We start from the raw sequence: 19,195 nt of genomic DNA, 5'->3' as shown, positions 1-19,195 counted from the left end.
CTGAATGCCAAACTCTAGGTGGTACGATGCACTAGAGCTGGAGCCGTGCTTCTCTTTGCAGCATACTGATGTGATCTGTGTAATAGCATAAAGAAAGATTCACACTTCATGCCTCCATGCGTGTATCCTGCAGGGAAGGCCAGGTCCCGCACGTCTGCTAGTGTATCGATCAAGCCAGGCAGCTTGTTATGTGGGCAGGTGAGATAAAGAACGGAGTTGACAGACCACTGGGCAGTGATGTGTGAGGTGCTTGGTGCATATTGCATGTGTATGATTGTAGGTATTATGGGAAATCATGTCTTTGTTGACTAATAGATTAAGTTTTAACAACATTAAGTTAAAATATGTATATAATTGCTTACTATACAGGTATAGTGCATTATAAAACAAATTGAACATCGTTTCAAAAATTGAAATATCTCGACTTTAACACTTACATACTCTAATTACATTCAAATTGGTTGTGAATACAATTAGGTGTTTAGGTAAGTGCAAATGCGTAGTGTATAAGCTAAGCTGTCAAGCTAATTGGGTATCTGTATGTTATGCTAGTTCATAAGCTAACTAAAACATAAAACAGTCTTTAATGGTCATTAAAACATAGTTCAAACAACATATATCATAACATGTTAAAATAAATATCCAGTAAAATTAAAGCCCATTTAAAGTAGTCATTAAAAGGCAGTGAGGTCCTAATGGAGACCCAATTTTGAGGGAGGACCCGATTTTTCATTATACTGGATTGCATTCATACTACACAGATGCATATTATAAAAAACAGTCACAAAGTTCCTCATCAAATACAGTAGAATATATACCTACTCAGACGGAGGCCTCTCATTATGAAATTGAATTTGAACTAGCGATGGATTGGGCCGTTTCTGAGAAGTTGGAGTTACACAGAGGCAGCAGGATTGTGTGATATTGCTTTTACATAGTTAATATTGAGTAGCTTTAATATTGCCAGTTACTTTGTCTGTTTATGCACCAATGAAAATACTTCCAAAAGACGTCAAGCACAACCAACCAACTTCTATCATGTGACATGACAAATTATTCATTTTTACTTAATGCTGACATTTTATGCTATTTCAGAAATATATTTGATTCAAATTAAAGTTTTTGCAGAGAAAATAATCTTACATTTTCATTTTATTTTTAACCTACTAAGGAATAGCAAAACATGATGTTCCAGAAATGAGCTGTTTCCAAGTTACATGCAAGACTAGTTTTCCAGTGTTTGATGCCACATTGATGCTAAACTCATTTGCATTATGTTGTCTGAACACGAACCTGTGTATCACGTCTGGTCTTTGTGTAAATCAACACAATATTATTATTCATCAGAGTAATACACATAAACAGCTGCAGGAGTGTTTGAGTGAGCATATATGCTGAAGCCTTGTTCTGTTTCTGATTATGCAGTTGTGGAGGAAGTTCCCGCTTCCCTCATGTGTGCTCTGGCCTGGATATACACTCATCTTCTGCTTGATAATAATACTGTCTTTATGAGTAACGACTCTGTCGGCTGAGCCTGACGGAGACCTGAGGGAGGACCTGCGGGGACAGACTCAAACACACTGCTGCTGTAACACACGAGCGCGCTTATGCACATAGTCACACTCCACACACACACACACTTTGTCACCACCTTTCTCTCTCTATTACACACTCACACAATTTTTGTCGCCCTACTAAAATCTGTCAGCGAGTGTGCATGGGGTTCACATCCTTCACACGTGCCAAAGAGAGAGTGGCTAAATTTGGAGAGCCGTCGCCCTCCTGTCATCTGACTTTTTAGAAGTCGTTTAGGCAGAGTTATTAATGGAATAGCAAAAACATACATTCTCCATCTCTTATCACCTGAAGGGTAAACAAACAAAAAAAAATATGAAATTCTTTGTGCCGAAAAACTTCATATGTTTAATAGATCTAATTCAAACAGGCAGGGAAGCCGCAAATTAACACATTTTGTTTCATGTGGTAATTTTTGCTATTTATTCCTAAAACATCCTAATCTGGTTTGCTGTACTGAACTGTTCTGTTTCCTTGTAGAGTTTCCTGGTTTGGAGGTGTTTTGGGCTTTTTTTTATTATTAAAGCTTATAAGCATTTGTTTGGATGTTGGAATTGTGTTTCGAAAAAGTTTTTTAAAATATCTAATTCAAACAGGCTGGGAGGCCACAAATTACCGTGTTTAGTTTGCTAGTAATATTTAGTTATATTTGTGTTAAATTTCTGTAACTAATTAATGAAAAAATATCTTCAACCAACCAAAGCTGGTCTTAAGTGGTCTGTTGTCTCTTTGGCACTTTTCTCCAGCAAACCAATTTAAAATGGATAAAGCAATTTCGTTAAATAGATGTGTTAAAATTTTATTTTATTAGAAGTGCACTAGTTCAAAAATGCCGTTCTCATGGGAAGAAGCTTCTTAATTTAAAAAAAATATTAAGACATTACCTCCTTTCTCCACCTGAAGGGTAAGCAATCAAAAAATATGAAGAGAGACAAAAATTTGCTAATTTTGTTTCATGAGCTGAAAACACTGTTTCTTAAACAGACCTAAGATGGTTCTTTCCCCAGGCTAAACACAAGCAGGGTGGGAGACCATCTTAAACCAGCTAAGTCCAGCAAACCATTCTAGAATGATTAAACAGTTTTTATTTCAACAGGACTTTTGCTGTTTACATGTATGTCAAATCAAAAATAAAATCTGACTTTAGCTACCATAATCATGCCCATGTTTTTTGGGCACTAGTCTAGCTAATACAAGCTCTAAGGGGAAAATAATTATATCATTTACAGTATAATCATCCAACTTTATTATCAAAGCTCTTTTTTGTTTTGTTTTTTCCAAAATCCACTTAGTTCAAAATTCTCACAGGAACAATGCTTCTTTTATTAAAAAATTACCAACTTTTTCCACCTGAAAAAGGGTAAATTTAGTTTGGTAAACAAACCTAAAATATTGAATTCTCTGTGCTGAAATTCTTAATAATATCTGGTCTTAATATATTTAATTTGAAAAGGCGGTGAAGGCACAGATTAGCTAATTTTGTGTTAGATTGGGGAATTATTGTTTTGGGAGATATGTAGCTGTGCGCATAGAGACAGTGGCACAGTTAGTGGGAGTGTGCTGTCAGATTATCCCAGCATGGGAATTGATTATTAGCTTTGACAAGGAGAACTACGTCCCAGTTATGTCAGGCCCAACAAGACTCTTAGTAAAGAACATCCCTTTTAACATGTCAAATGCTGGGTTTATTCACCACATACACACATACGGGGCTGTTCACACACATAGGGATTAAATAACCCAGCTTTAGACCCAATTTTACAGGGTCATAAGCACAAAAAAACCCACACTCAGAAATGTTTCATCTTTCGCTAATGCTAACATTGTCTGAAAGTCCACTGCCGTTTCCACTTTTACATTCGTTCTGTTTTTTTCAAGCTGTTTTCTGTCCTTTTTCCTTTTTCCTCTTTCCTCGTCTCTATGTGTTGTACAGACATTCACACACACACCCTTTCCGTAACCATCACTGATGTAGAATGAGCCCTTCTGTTTTGCTGGGGGCCGTTAATGCAGAGCATGACAGGTTGTCATGGTGCATTTGATAGAAACCCTGCGGAACACACACAACCCAGATACACTTCAAGTGAGCAAAATGACTTCATAAACATAGCTGATCAACACCCACTAAAAGAAAAAAAAAACTATGCATGAGATTATGTATGTATGCTCCTCCAGACATGTGCAATAAGATTGCAAGACTTCATACACGGGTCCAATCAGAAGCAGTGATGTGTGCCACTTTGAAAGCCAGCAAGGGCATTGCGGGATGCAAGCTTTTTAATTACCATTATGTGTAACTTCATAATTAGAACCACTCTCATAATGTTTCCACATTTGCATATTCTGTCTGTTTGTTTAATCGCAATTAAACTTTGCCCCAGTTCTGAAGATTAATTGCATATTTATGGTGTCATTCGCTTCTCACCTTAATAATGATGTTTTAACACAGCGCTTAGTGTTCATCTGAGACAGAGGCGGTATTGTGACTGCTAGGCGTTCTATGGAAGTCTGAAATAATGAACATCAGTGGCACCCTGCAAGGATGGAGCTGTCAGAATCCATGAGCACACAGTTCTCTGAGCACCTGGGCAGAAGAACTCTGAAACAGCTCTACCTGTGAGTCAGGTGCCCGCAGAGAGGACGGGTCAGGATTAGAGCAACTCTGCACCAATAAACACAGCCTTTCATTTTTCCACTTGCTTGCTCTTTCTAGATCTCTCTCTCTCTCTCTCTCTCTCTCTCTCTCTTTCTCTCACTCGCTCTCTCTCTCTCTGTGTGTGTGTCTGTCTGTCCCTAATAGAAACACTTTTCTGACTGAGTAAAAAAAAAATAGCATACTAATGTAATTGTGACTTTATTCCTCTTAATTGTGACCGTAAATCACAATTGTGGCATTATAGCCTTCTACAACTTCTTCAAAATTGCGAGTTTATATCTTTCAAATGAATAGGTCTTGAGCAATTTCACTAGCCACTTTATGTATCGCAATTGTAACTTTACTGTATATCGAACAGTTGTGATTTTTCTTCACAACTGCAGGCTTTTATCTCATGAATTTGACCTTATTTCTCATAAATGCAACTATTTCTCCTAGTTGTGTTTTTTTTTTCTCACAATTGTGACTTTATTTGTCTTAATTGCAACTTTTTACTTTGCAACTGCAATGTAATTTTTCACAATAGTGACATTATATTTCACAATTGCAACTTTATATATTACATTTGGGAATTTATGTCAAATTTGCAACTACAATTGCTACTGTACTGTATTTCAATTTTTTTTCAAAATTGCAAGTTTATATCTCACAAATGTGAACTTATATCTCACAACTCTGACTTTATATATCACAGTTTAACTTTTTTTTATCTCAGTTTTGACTATAACACTTGCAACTTTGTCTTACATTGACTTCATGTCTCACAATTGCAACTCTTTACAATTTAATTGCAAACTTTTTCAGAGCTGTGACATTACAGTATATTTCAAAATAGCAACTTTAAATATTACAATTGGGATTTTATGAATCAACATTTTATATATCGAAACTGGGATTTTCTCATGAATGCAACCATTTAATATTTGCTATTAAATGGCTATACTATTACTATTACCGTTGCAACTTCTTTACTCTTGCAACTTTATATCTCATAACTGCAATTTTTTTATCTTGTAATTGCAACCTCACTTGAGACAAAATTGTGACTTTGTATCTCACAATGTGATTTTTTGGACCCTCTAAAATGAGAATGCCCTTTCCCTAATTCCCCTTGCAGCTGACTAGCAATTAACAAATCATGGTTGTAACTAAAACCTTCTGGCTATTGAAGGATGAGCCTTTCACTATGGCCTATCCACACTTCCTATGCCAGTATGAAGCAGAAAAATACAGGAAAGAAAACTGCACAAACAAATTCACAGGGTAGTTTACCAGCAAGTATCAAAAAAAGTCTAATTCATGTGTTGAGAATCTTCTGAGCCTATATATAATCAGGCATTGTTTTGTGCATTTATTGAGAGCTGTGAAGAAGAACACACACACACACACACACACACATACTGTATGGTGAAGCTCACTTTGAAGAAAGGCTGAGGACTCTGAGGTCTATTCATTAAGAGTGGAGAGTTTTGACAGGGTCATGATTGAGAGACCTTACGCTGCTCTTTGAATGTCTAATCAAGCCACACTTCTTCCTCTGTGTAAAACACTGACTAATGGCGACTAACGGCACTCCATCCCTTCCGAGGTCGGCCTTCTCTGACCCTCAGATGGAGACCTGATCTCGGCTCCCTGTTAATTACACCCCAGGTTAATTAGAGCTGTTCGGCTCACCCTCTGACCTTATCCGGCTTTATTGCGACCGTTACCTGCGCCTACTCAAAAAAGAAAACAGTCGTTCTGTCCTCACTAAGAGCTCAGCAAAGGCCTTATTTAATCAATCAGGTCATTAACAGACCGTTTCTCTGGGCAGGCAGAGAAAGAAAGAGTGGCTGAAGTGGATTTAAAGAGTGAGTTCATTCTTCACTTTGATGACGTTGAGGACAGCAGGGGGCGGGGCCAGAGGGGGCTGGCCATTATCTGCACTGATGTATTGATCCGGACCCCGGCGCTGTGAATTAACACCTGCAAGAAAAGCAAGAGAATTTAAAGTGTAATTGCTTAGCGCTCTTAATCTCCGCTGGAAGTGATCGATTGAGTGACATTGGGAAAACATGGTGTGCCGCTGAATCCATCCTGGAGTCCCTTGTGTTTTCATATAAAATTCAAAGCTAGATGGGTGTGCCAAAATGAGACTTTTTTAGGTGCTGTAATTGCCATTATTATTTGGGTGTAATACTTTACAGTTGGGTATATTTTACACTTATAATTAATTCAGTTTAAAATAATAAAATAAAATATTAAAACTAATAAAATGTAATTTAAAAATGATAATTTATAGTTAATTGTAATAGCAATTACAGTGTTTAAATTAATTAAAAATATTTGCACATTTAATTCATGTAGTTTATACACAAGACTTTTGTAAACGGTAACATGAGTGCAAATGTGAATGTGATCTTTAAATAAGCTTTATTAATATTCACAAACTGTATTAATTTATTGTGTAAAATAGTATATAAACTAATATAAAATATTGAAAAATGTCAACTAAATTATTAATATTATGTATTTATTAAAGCTTGTTTGAACACCATGTGAAAAAACACTTTTTGCCATTTTTATTTCACATCTTTAGTGAAACCATGCAACCATGACATTAAATTTCATACACAAACAGTAACATGAATGTAAATGTATTGTCTTATTTTTACTTTTAATATTCACAAGAATTATTTATTTGTTTTTTTTATTTTAAATAAGTTTTATTAATGTTTAAAAACTTTATAAATGTATTTAATATGATAATTATGTTACATTTAATAATATTAAAATATAAAGGTTTTTTTTTTTTTGCTAATTTGTTTATATTTAGATATTCCTGGTGTCCTAGGCAAAGTTCATTATATAAGAAAAGAATTACAAAAATTTCTTCAGTGAAACCATGTAACTATGCCGTGTGTTGAATCTCTTCTTATGGTTCCTCAAGGTGCTTCCTTTCACAGATGATTGACAGATACTTTGTCACTCTCAGTTTTGCTTTTGAATGACCCTATGTATATGTGTGCGTGTGTGTGTGTGTGTGTGTTTGTGTGTGTGTGGAAGTGTCACCTCTGCATCAGTGATAGACAACATAGTGTGATGTTAATGAAAAACCCTTTGACAGCTTGATTTATTTAATCCCGAGCAACAGACGACATTATCTGTTACCTGACAGTGCTGCCAACCTGCGTGCTGCTCGGGGTCACAGATCTACAAGCACGTCACAAGGTCCACACCTGCTCCCAATCATCCAGTACTTATGATGATCAAGGACCTTCAGCAAACGCAACCACAAGTCATTACAACACAAACCAGAAAAACTGAAATTGAAATCAGCCTACCTCTACCTACACTTCTGCTCGGCAGCGACTCCAAGAAGACAGATGACCAGGAAAGTGAGACCTGGGCCCCATGGGTCCTGCTCTGCTCCAATAATCCACTTTTTCTTGCCCTCTCTTGGGAGAAAACACCATCCTGCTGAGGCTACGATGGCAAAAAAGTTGCTGAAGTTGTGACTTTTTGATGGCCGGGAGGACCCTGAAGAGGGCGAGATGCCGGAGGGAACCATATAAGGATCAAGGCCCGGTGAGAAAGGCCTGACTTCAGGCTGAGAAGGTCACCTGAACGGGGTCTGGCATGAATCCAGACAGATAAAAGTCTGAGAGCAAAAGCACTGACCTTGGTGTCCTCTCTCGTGAACTCTCTTCCGCTTGCCAAGTTTGCGATGGAAAGAGAGAGAGCGGGCCATCTGTCAGACGGGTCAAACGCTGGTGCGGTAGACATCAGACCATTTGTCTCACTTTGACTCTGCTGTATCTACACATTTAAGGACTGGCAGTAAGTGCTGGAAGTGTCTTCTGGAGTATTACAGAATTTGGAGAAAACCTGTTATGTTGCTCATGTTTTGTGTAAACTTGTTTTATCATGGAAACGTAGTATAAGTATACATTCGAAAAAGGTGTATAAATAAAATCATGTATAATTGTTTAATTAGAGTGAAAACAAAGCAGAGAGTGCATGATCCAGAGTGTGATGTTTTTATGAAACGGTTTAATCAAATAAGTTTCATTAATACTGAGTAAATTATATTTTAGACAGATGTGTCTAGTTAATTTTGGATATTTTTGCTCTACCAGCAAAAATAATTACAAAGACCGAAAAAGTAACTGCCACAACTAGATATACTTGGTTCCTGGATGAATCAATGAATCTGTTGAGTGAATGATTCAGTGACTCATTCATAAAATCATACACACGTGATATGTGGTCCAAGCGGGCCGAAGGGGAAGGTTAGGATGATTCCTGCAATTTCTAATGAAGGGAACGTAGGATGCGATTTCTATCGCAATTTCACTTATGTTTTACTACCAAATTAGATATTAGTTATAGAGATGTAGTGTATGTTTTAGTGTATGCTAATGGCAGTCAGCTTTGACATTTTTCAGGCAGTTTTGCACACCTTTTTCTTGCTGCATACATTCACTTTGTAGAGGCCAAGACTACAAGTGTTGGTATTGGGACAGGCCAAGTCATTTGTTTTGTTAATTAAATAAATCAGTGTTTTGGAATGAATAACTGCGTGATTCAAAGACACTTACATGTTTCATTTGTGAATTAATTAGTTTCTTTAAAGGAATCAGTTGAATGGATGATTCAGTGACTCACTTGTAAAACCACTTGTTGCCCCCTACTGGCTAATGGATGTAACTTGCAGAAAGAGTCAGTGCTACATCAGCACTTTTTGAACATGCTCAGCCAATCAAATCCGAGGACCAGAACTATCTGTTGTATCATCAAATGTACATCTTCCAAATAGCCATCTTATAGTACAGGTGTTGTCCAAAATATAAATGTAGCCACATTCTGCTCAGACAGTACAAGCCTGAGTGCCCTGAATACAATTCTTTTTTTGTACAAAAAAAAAGTTTCACATTTCATAGGCCAGAGTTTTAATCTGGGCTTCGGTGATTCCATCATTGCTCTGTTCCGTGGAATTGATTTCTTTGTCTCTTTTTTGCTTTGTTGCAGGTATTACTTGACTATTTTTCAAATGGCTTCAACATTTAGAGTGTCTGAATATCACTCCTTCACTGCCTGGTAATAAAAAAGAGGCTTGTTGGTTCCTCGCGATGTATGAGCTCAGGAACATTCAATTTGAGAATAAGCGCCCTGTGGCAAAACACCTGTGCAATATCTGCTCTCAAAAAAAGAATGCAGCATTTCATGTAAAGTGTGTCATTCTGCGCTTCAGATCTATTTTTCACAGTTTCACTAAGTTTGACCACTCAGATGGGTGTTTTGGGTGTTGAAACATAACGGACAAGACGGACTATGATAACAAAACTAATATCTCATCTCTTCCGTCGATGACTAACTGCAGGTATTCGTCCTGCACAACAACACAATCCTATCTATAACAAGTACATGTATACACCCCCGCTGACCGCTAATTGCTTTGTGATTAAGATGGTACACAGTAAAACTGAGCTGTACAGAAAAGTGGCAGGTAAAGCAGTAGGAAGTGTCTGTGGTAATTACTCTCCATCCTGTTCAGACCAGAGGGAGTTTAGTGTTTAATGAACCTTGGGCTAGTGTGTGCACCGCACATGAGAGTGAGGAATTATGGGACAGATAGCACAGTCAGAGTTTGGGTATCTGTTGCTACAGAATCTACAGAAGTTGGCATGGTCAAATCGCAATCTGCGTGAATGCTTTCTGACCTATAGTGGAGCTTTGGTGCCATGGTGTGTTTTGAATAAATAGTGATGTAATTTGAGAAAAAAATATCTTTAGATAAATTAATATGTGACCTGCTCTGTCATTTTCAGTAGTTTTGACCCAGAAACACATTAACATGTTAGCTGCACTGATTTATTCAAACATACATCAAATAATTGAGACAAAATATAATAGTTCAGTTATAATAGTAATAACGTTTTTACACTGTTTACCATTTTAGCATTATTCATATTTCTTAGGTTCTTTTTTTCACAATCTGTGGACACTGAATGTCTTTCACAGATGGATGAACCAGTTTACTGAAATGAACCTTCCAAAAGAATCATTTTGCTTAAAGGAATCAAACTTCCTATCACTACTTTCTTGAGGTATATTTAACACAAGGAGTTTCATTGGCGGTTTAAACACATACAGTATTGGGGTGATAACTGTAACTGTAAGCTGTAACTTTCCATAGACCCTCTGATTTTTATTCATGTTTATTATAGTAAAGAGAAAATAATAATTGGTTCACTTGTGCACTACGCTGCTGACATTCAAGGCTTGCTTTTTTTCACCGCAAACAACATATCATAAAGATTACTTTTATATGTAAGTTTTATCAAATTGCTGGATCTTGGATGCAACCCAGGCTTTCTCACTTGCACACCTATACCAAAAGTGCAAGCTGTGATTCAGGCTTTCACAGAGAAGTGAGTAAAGTAGAATAAGTGTTTCAAAAAGACTGAAAACCAGCTGTTAAAATCTGAAGGATGTAAAGCAGTGAGCTAAGAGTCTGTTTGTGAGGAGAAAGAAGCCAGGCTCTGCTCAGATTTAGCTCAGTAGTGAGCGAGGATTGCGCTAAGACTTTATATTGATTAATTTTTACCTTTTAACCCTGGTGACAGACAGCAAAGATAGTGTACAGAATAATGAAATCTAAGTTGGACTTTTAACCTTCAAATCCCAAACAATTTACCTCAGAAAATCCTCTTCACTGCAGCAGAACAAGAACAATAAAAATATGGTTTGTTGGTCGACAGACCTAAAGAGATAATCCACCCCAAAATGATACATCTGTGATCATTTACTCGTCATTTTTTTCCAAACCTTACTTGACTTACTTTCTTCTGTGAAATATGTCTTTATACTGTGTTTTATTTCAAAAATATGGTCATTGAAATGATTTCCCACTATGATGTTAGTGTGTTGGTTTGAAATAGAAGCTACACTAAAACTACAGAAAACATTTCGAGAGCTGGTTTCGTTGAGGGAAAACACATTGACTCGAGGCAGCCTCCATTTCTGTCGTCACCACTTGTCTTCCTCTCTTCCTCCTCCCTCTGTTGTGTGTAGCAGTGAATGCTCCCTGACACGTACACACACAAATACATACTCAAAACCCATGCTAATTACAAGTGGTTTTTTTTTCATGCTTTGCTTTTAGCCTGAGAGAAACTATTCAGCAAATGTTATTCAGTGAATATTTATGTCAAAATATACTGAACGCCTTTTTAAGTCAGTGTAATATCAAAGTAAAATATGTGGCTTGTCACGTTGCACTTAAACCTGAGTTACCACGTTACCAATTATAGACTAAAGAGTGCTTGCCTTATTAAATATTCATGCTCTTTGTTCAGTCACAGAAACTTTCACATGCTTCATCAGGTAAAGCAAAACAAGGCATAGCGGATTTACATGCTGACATTTCCACAGACGGACAATCAAATTAAAACCGGTCACATACTTGTTGCTAGTTCAGTCAATGGGATTGACCTCATAAATATGCAAATAAGAATTGTATCCCAGGGTTTACAAAAGTACTGTATGAAATCTTGAAACCTGAATGTCTAGGATTAATTTCCAAACTCATGGATTATTATTATATACTAAATTATTAATAGCATGAGACAAGATAACCCGTGATTAGAATGTTTAGAATAGTCCTGGTTATCTGTTTAAAGTGCAAAAAGCCAAGAATTATCACATTGCTAAAGATGAATTTAATAAATCAGATATAGGGTGCAACGGTGCTAAAGGTGCACCAGGTTAAAAGGAGCATTTGATTTTATTCTCCTCTAAATCATATATATATATATATATATATATATATATATACATATTTGTATTACTGTGAAGTCATAAATTATTTTGGAATCTCCTTCAAATCTTTCAGAATATTTGTTTTTGAAATATTTTGTTTTCTGTATTTTTAAAATGAACATTTTAATGACAGTATATTTATTAAAGAAAAATTATTCAATCAAAATAAACAGAAATTAGTAAAGACTGCTGAAGTGATTTGTTTTGAACAAGAAATTAACTTAGCTATTATGCAAATTTAGATATTATGCAAAACATTAATAATTAATAAATACTACGAGTAAATACTGAGTGTTGGGTAAAACACTTCCCTTCCCTCTTCATACATTTATAAGATTTTTAAACAAAACAAATCACTTGTATTATTTTCCCACAAAGTACATTGCACTATTACTGTTCAATAGAAACATTTTTTTTCTGTACTATCATGCACTATGAGAGTAGTGTAAACCCCGCTGTACACTACATTTAATTTGTCCACATGTTTGAAACTCTTTTTCTTGTGTGTGTGTGTGTGTGTGTGTGCGTGTGCGTGTGCGTGTGCGTGTGCGTGTGTGTGTGTGTCTGTCTGTCTGCAGCCTCCATCGTGATTGGGAAGTGGTGGTGTGAGATGGAGCCGTGTCTGGAGGGAGAGGAGTGTAAGACACTACCAGACAACTCCGGCTGGATGTGTTCCTCTGGGAATAAGATCAAGACCACAAGGGTGAGGGCTCGGAACATGCTGAACATCACTTCACACACATACAAACACACACATATACAATTTTCTTTTTTTTTTTTTTTCTGAAAAAATTATCCAGTTAAATGATTCAGTGACAAGAAATATTGTCTTATAAGACCAAGGGACACATGTAACTCTGCACCTCACTAACTTGTTTATTCCTCATGATACCATGTGGCAGTAGTGTGTGTTCAGACAACACATCTTCTTCATTTAGTCCTAATGCAGCATTATAAAGATGTTGTGCTGAGTTCAACTTAAGAAATAAGAAACTAAATAAGTTCAGGACATCAAGACACAAGTCAGACAAAAATAAACGAAATATCACAACTCTGACAGGAAGTACGCATGACACAATATTAAAACTTGATGAGCAGATCAGTATTCCCATACACTGATTCAGTAGAGAGGTGACAGACAGCGGATCTGTGAGAGTCATGTGACAGTGAACACAAGTAGATAGTGTTACAGGGGTTTGTTTGGTCCCTCCTTGGCATCTGCTCGTCTTTTAAACTATCCCAAGCCCTGCTTATCCGATGGTGGCTGGATGATTTTCGAGATTTCCCAGGTAAGATCATGCATACAAACCTAATGAACCAGAGAAATCATCTCTTGAATTATTAGTGTAAAAGTATCTTTAAACAGAATGAATAAAATAATGTGCCCACTTGTGTCAAGCAAGGAAAGTTTACACAAAAATGAAAATTGTCGTTGTTTACTCACACTCGTGTTGTTCCGATGCTCTTCCTTAACAACAATGACAAGACTAGGAACTTTCAAGCTCCAAAAAAGTCAAAAGAAAAACATCAGAAAAGTGCTATTATCTGCTAGAGTAAATGGTAATCAGACCTTATTTACTGATTATTCATAATTCAAAACTCAATATTCACTGATAATCCTGCCCTAAAGCTCACGTCTAGACCAAGTTTGCATTCATTTTTGTACAAATTCAAAAATGAAATGCCATGTTTGGTTGCTACACACACAAGAATCAGTGGCGAAGCATCTAATGCACCATTTTGGAATTTGGATTTAGGATGATGAAAGCTTTGGTAAAGATGAATAATCTAGGTTAATGCTTTCTAAACGTTCAGTCTTTACTTCACAAAAGCATTAAAAGTATTATACGGAATATAGCATACAAATCATGTCGACTACAACTTTTTTTGTTCTTATTTGGTGCCTGACAGCTCATTGTTTGGCAATAGTTGCGTAGCAGTTCTTCAAAGATTTCTACTTTTTGGTTTGGGGTGACATGAAGGTGAGTAAATGATAACAGAATTTACATTTTAAGGTGAATTCTTCCTTTATCTCTAATTGAGAATGAATAGAAAAAACTGTAAAGAAACAACCAAATTTACTCATCTTTTCAAAGGTAGTAATTAGAGCACAGGTAAATGGGAAAGAAAACCCCACTCTTGATATTAAACTTCCTTTTTTCCCCCCTCATATCTTTCTTCCCAGAACACCCAGCCATATTCGACTTTTTAGCTCTGAGGGCCACTGAAGCTGGTTCACCAGAAGCTCAGCGGCGTCCTTCTCCTCATCAAGGTAGGCATTTCCATTTTTTTAAACATCTTGAGCCATATGATTAGGCTTGCACATTTTAATCACTGCTCATCAACATCATTACAGTCCCAAACATACTTATTGCTGAGTCAGTGTTTGTGTTTGTGAGTGTATTTATATGTTGCGGATGATTAAAAAGCCACAAATATATTCCTCCTCCAGTGTCTATTCTCCCGTCAGCATAATTTATAAGTGTGTGCACACACGAACATAATGAAAAATGTGAATGCGGCAGTCTGCACAGTAATTACCGAATAGAAACAAATGCACAAGCGAACCGTCTTTGTCGTGTGCAGTCACACACTCCAAAACATACTGTGCCATTGTACTAATGCAGCATAATTGCATGCATGCAAACACGCAGTCACATGCACCCAGGGACAGGCTCAAATTAATGAGCGTGCAAACACACACACGGCGAAAAGGGCTCAAGCATGACCGTGTAGTCGGTAATAAGTGCATAATGCTGAAATCAGTATTTTGCCTCGTCGTTTGCTTCTATTGTCTGCCGTTTTGTAAGCTCCAAGGCATGGTGAGGACTGGATTACCATGTTTGTTTGTGGGTTCCCCAGCGTTATCCCATTTTCTTTGAGGTGTGCAGGGTGTATTTGTGCATGTGTGTGTAGGTGTGCACTTCCTGTAACCTCCTAGCCTGGAGTGTCTGATCTGCTTCACTGGAGAGTTGGTATCTGTTTGAGTCCAGCGCTGACTTTCTATAAACACCTTTGACCATCTTGCTGGCTCGGTCACCTTCATCCCCCATCCCGACCCAGCACTCCCTCCCGGTCCTTTCAAGGCAATCTAAGGATGTCTATGATCAGAACAAACAAAAAGAAAGCTAAATGCTAAAACCGTCACTTGCAGTATTTTTATTTATTTTTTGCTCTGAAAACTACGGTTTAAGCACTCACGCTTACACACACAAGCTTGTTTACTCACAAACGCTGGTATGGCGTCCATTCTCGTTTTTTCAAATTGGCATGTGAGTAAGAAAAAGCCAAAGCGTGTGCCTGACACCCTTTTTTCTCTTTTTTTCTTTATGTCTTACAGAGAGGGACCCCTCCTTGCCTGTAGCTCCAGACAAGGCAGGCCTCTTTTGAGGAAGGCACACAGTGAAAGAGGCTGAGAGACACCCTGCATTTACCTACTTATACCTGTTCCTAATGGCTATATCATTCCGTTCCTTAAAATACAACCAAAATCAATGCGTAAACACGAAGACAAGGTTTATATCCTCCCCCAGTTCATGTAACTTCATCTGCCTCATTTGAGAGGAGAGTTGGACTCAACCTGTAGCTATTGTACGGCTGTGAGCCATGTTCTCCAGGCTGGATAAATCACCTCAGGACTGGCCCTTTAATCCAACGTCAGAGGCCAGAACAAAGCATCCCAATCTCATTAGTGTTTATAGGTATCCATACATACATTTGGATAGATGGTGAAGTGTACAATATGGACATATTGACAGCATCTAAAATGTATGAGATTTAGAAACAAATATATGATCCCTTTATATTATATTTATATTATACACATCTGTACAGTTAAATTTTACAACTATAGACATTTTGAGCCCATAATCCCACAAAAAAAACTGTAAAAAATAAAAATAAAAAAGAATAGGCAGATAAATGTACAATGACAATCATTTTAATTACAATTTACCATACTATTATATCTATATTTTATTTTATTTATTTTTACTTTTTGCATTTATTATGATAGAACAGATCAGAACTGACAGGAAGCAAAGTGAGAGAGATAGGGGCAGGATCAGGAAAGGTCCTCGAGTCGGGATTTGAACTCAGGCGCAACGGCGCTGTATGTCGGCGTGCTGCCCACAAAGATATCGGCACCGACTTATCAGTGTTGGGTGTAACTAGTTACTAAGTAATTAGTTACTGTACTTAAATTACTTTTCCCTTGAAAAAGTAAAGTAAGGGATTACTCTTATTTTTTCTAACCTTAAAATGCATGCTTTTTATATACCCTTCTCACTTTAAATACTTTGGTGAGTTAATAAGAATATTGGTAACACTTTAGTGTCCAATTCTCACTATTAACTTGTTGGTTATTAGCATGAATATTACTGGGGTATTGGCTGTTTATTGTTACTTAAAAATCACAAATTAATGTCTTATTCTGCAAGACCTTATTCTAAATCCTTAATCCTACAGGGGTGCTTCTAATTTCTGTCCCCAGTCACTCTCTCTGTCTCTGTCTATGTCTCTCTCTCAATCTGTAGCTCACACCTGGCTGCCTTCCTTCACATCTAGACGGAGAAATGTCAACATATGCTTTATGTGCTGAGGGCAAGGCCACAGGCTTGAGCATTTAATTAGCTTCATTGCACTACTGACTTCACAACTTTATGATAAAAACACCACCTAGCTCTGAGTGGGATGGATTGATTGATGGATGGATGATTGGATGATTTTGAAAATATTGTATGTGTAACAATCATGCCAGTAAAGTACTTCTTTAGACAGACAGAGAGATACACGGACAGACAGACAGTCAGATAGAGAAACAGAGATCTATCTATCTATCTATCTCTGACTGTCTGTCTGTCTGTTGTTCTCTACCTAACTTCTCATTTATCTCTCAGATAGATAGATAGACAGGCAGAGATCTATCTATCTATCTATCTATCTATCTATCTGTCTGTCTGTCTGTCTGTCTGTCTGTCTTGTCTGTCTGTCTGTCTGTCTGTCGTTCTCTGCCTAACTTCTCATTTATCTCTCAGATAGATAGATAGATAGACAGACAGACAGACAGACACTCAGCAGTGGTGTCATAATGTATGTGGCGTGTTTGAGATTGATATTAAACATTGATTGTGTGAGGACTGCGACATGTTCATTCAGCGACAAGCTTTTTGGAAGCACATCTAAAGACGATTTGTGCTGACATAAGATGGGCTAATCGTTAGTGACTGTGGCTGTTATCGTGCATTTCCTCCAGTCTGAGGAGGGAGAAGACAAATCGTTAATAACGGTCTGAGTGAAGCACAATGTAGCATTGAGAGCACGACACACTCAACAGACAGACTAAATAAGGGTCCCTGAAGTCACAAAGAGAGAGAAAACGAGGGATGGAGAAACAGAGAGGAAGAAAAGAATGTTATTTACCTCTTGGCAATGCTACTGAGCTCTTTTCACTGTGCAGTGTAAACAGGGAACATACAGAGATGGCAGATGGGCAACTGACAACATTACACGTTCTGTGCCAATCGGTCCATTAACAGTATAGATATGTTACAGTAGACAAATTACAATCATCTACACACAAACAATAACTCCACAGTTCAAAGGAGCTTTCTTTGCTGGTTTGAAAATCTGGGATTCGTTCTTCACAAATATTTCACCTTTGTTCTAAGCATGCATGTGTGTTTTCTCTCCCTTTTTATCTGTTTTTAGATTCATCCCCGGACCTAACAAAGAGCTCCTTCACAGGCAGTGAATGTGGATTCTTTCTGTCAGAATGGACGAAACCATTCATTCCAAGGGGTGTTTGACTGGATTACCTGTGACTGAACAATAAAGAAGGACATTTTTGGGGATAAAGACCAGATTTGCTCATTCGGTGCCAAGGAATATGACAAATAGAAATAAAGCAGGCTAATCTGTATTTTTGATCAATGAGCCCAACACTGCGGACTCTACCGTGTCTAATTCTCTCGATTTTCTGCGTTTCTCCTCACCACCTTCCTCTGGTTCTAAACTCATACAGCTTAGGGGAGCCGTTTACTGGATTTCAAATTATATTTGATATATTTCAAAACTTTATGTCCCTAGGTAAACTGGACAATCCTGATATAAACTGTGAATGACTGTATGAAGGATCATGACGGATAAGCACTGGTCTGTGAAAATGAGGTGGAAATCAATAGGAGATTTTTTTTTCCATTCCACCACCAGTTTGTCGTTCTGTGTCCGCACTGGCTTTGGTAAAAGACTAGGAGCTCATGAAGCCCTGCTATTTCCCTCCACTTCTGAGTTTACCGCTCACCGCTAGTGTCCACATGCTGTCAATTTGGAAGATTCCCCAGGTCAAAGGTCACCTCACTGTCTACAACTGCTTGGGCCAGATATCTTTTTATTTGTCGGCATGCTCAATGTATTTTGTGGGAGCTTTGTATTGAAAGTAACTGTATATATACATATAGATACATATTAAAAGACATCATATGACGATCTATCATGTCCTAAACCTATTCAGTGGGTTTAAATTAAGACTGTATTCTTGGTTTTGTTTCTTAAGGCTATCTGTGGAAATACATATTCTCTTGATGTAATGGAAATCTAGCTTTTTTTTTTTTGCTTGATTGAGAATTTGTTCCATTGGATCCATGATGACAAAAAAAAAAAACCGGAGGAAAATTCACTAAACAGTTGCAACACAATATTTCAGCGCAAACATCTTTAGCGCTAAAATAGCACTGAGCTGTAAGTATTCGTTGTCATTCGTTTTCAGCCCAAACAAACAAGTTTCCATACAAACTAGACTTCTAATAGATTGCAGCTTATTCACAAAACTCTACTGCTACTCTAGTGCTACTACCGCTGGCGGAAATCAGATGGAAAATTACTTTGTACATTTTCTACTGATCATAGCAACAGTAATTCAACAAGTAATGTGCAAATAATGGAGAAGAGCAGATGTGCGGAGTGGTCGACTTGGTGCTGTACAGTATGTCAAATTATGGTAGTGTATCCACTGTATCCTCCACAACCATAATGCACAGAAGCAACCAGCAAATTTGGGAATTGTGCCATGCAGATTTTCGGGTGCTTTTGTTCTATTATCTATAGTTGCGTAATTCTGAATCGGGCAGTTAAACACAACAAACAATGTAATTAATTGCCTCT

The 19,195-nt window shown here is 37.3% G+C and overlaps 1 protein-coding gene across 2 annotated transcripts in view; it reads left to right on the top strand.

The window, feature by feature from the left end:
- tafa1b (TAFA chemokine like family member 1b) overlaps nucleotides 1-18,523 on the top strand; it is a 185,419-nt gene extending 166,896 nt beyond the window's left edge. Inside the window, exons 4-6 of one of the 2 annotated variants that reach the window (XR_001630516.1) lie at nucleotides 12,613-12,737; nucleotides 14,220-14,306; nucleotides 17,744-18,523. Coding sequence is in view for 1 of the 2 variants with exons in the window: in XM_016443728.1 (XP_016299214.1) it covers nucleotides 12,613-12,737; nucleotides 17,744-17,761 (143 nt within the window). In the remaining variant the exon portion in view is untranslated. The remainder of the gene's footprint in view (nucleotides 1-12,612; nucleotides 12,738-14,219; nucleotides 14,307-17,743) is intronic. The other variant, XM_016443728.1, reaches the window with a different exon arrangement.
- The last annotated feature ends 672 nt before the right edge of the window (nucleotides 18,524-19,195 follow it).

This window comes from Sinocyclocheilus anshuiensis, unplaced genomic scaffold (genome assembly GCF_001515605.1).
Source record: "Sinocyclocheilus anshuiensis isolate Anshui unplaced genomic scaffold, SAMN03320099.WGS_v1.1 scaffold51, whole genome shotgun sequence".
Taxonomy (NCBI): Eukaryota; Metazoa; Chordata; class Actinopteri; order Cypriniformes; family Cyprinidae; genus Sinocyclocheilus; species Sinocyclocheilus anshuiensis.
This window is presented reverse-complemented; position numbering and strand designations above follow the sequence as displayed.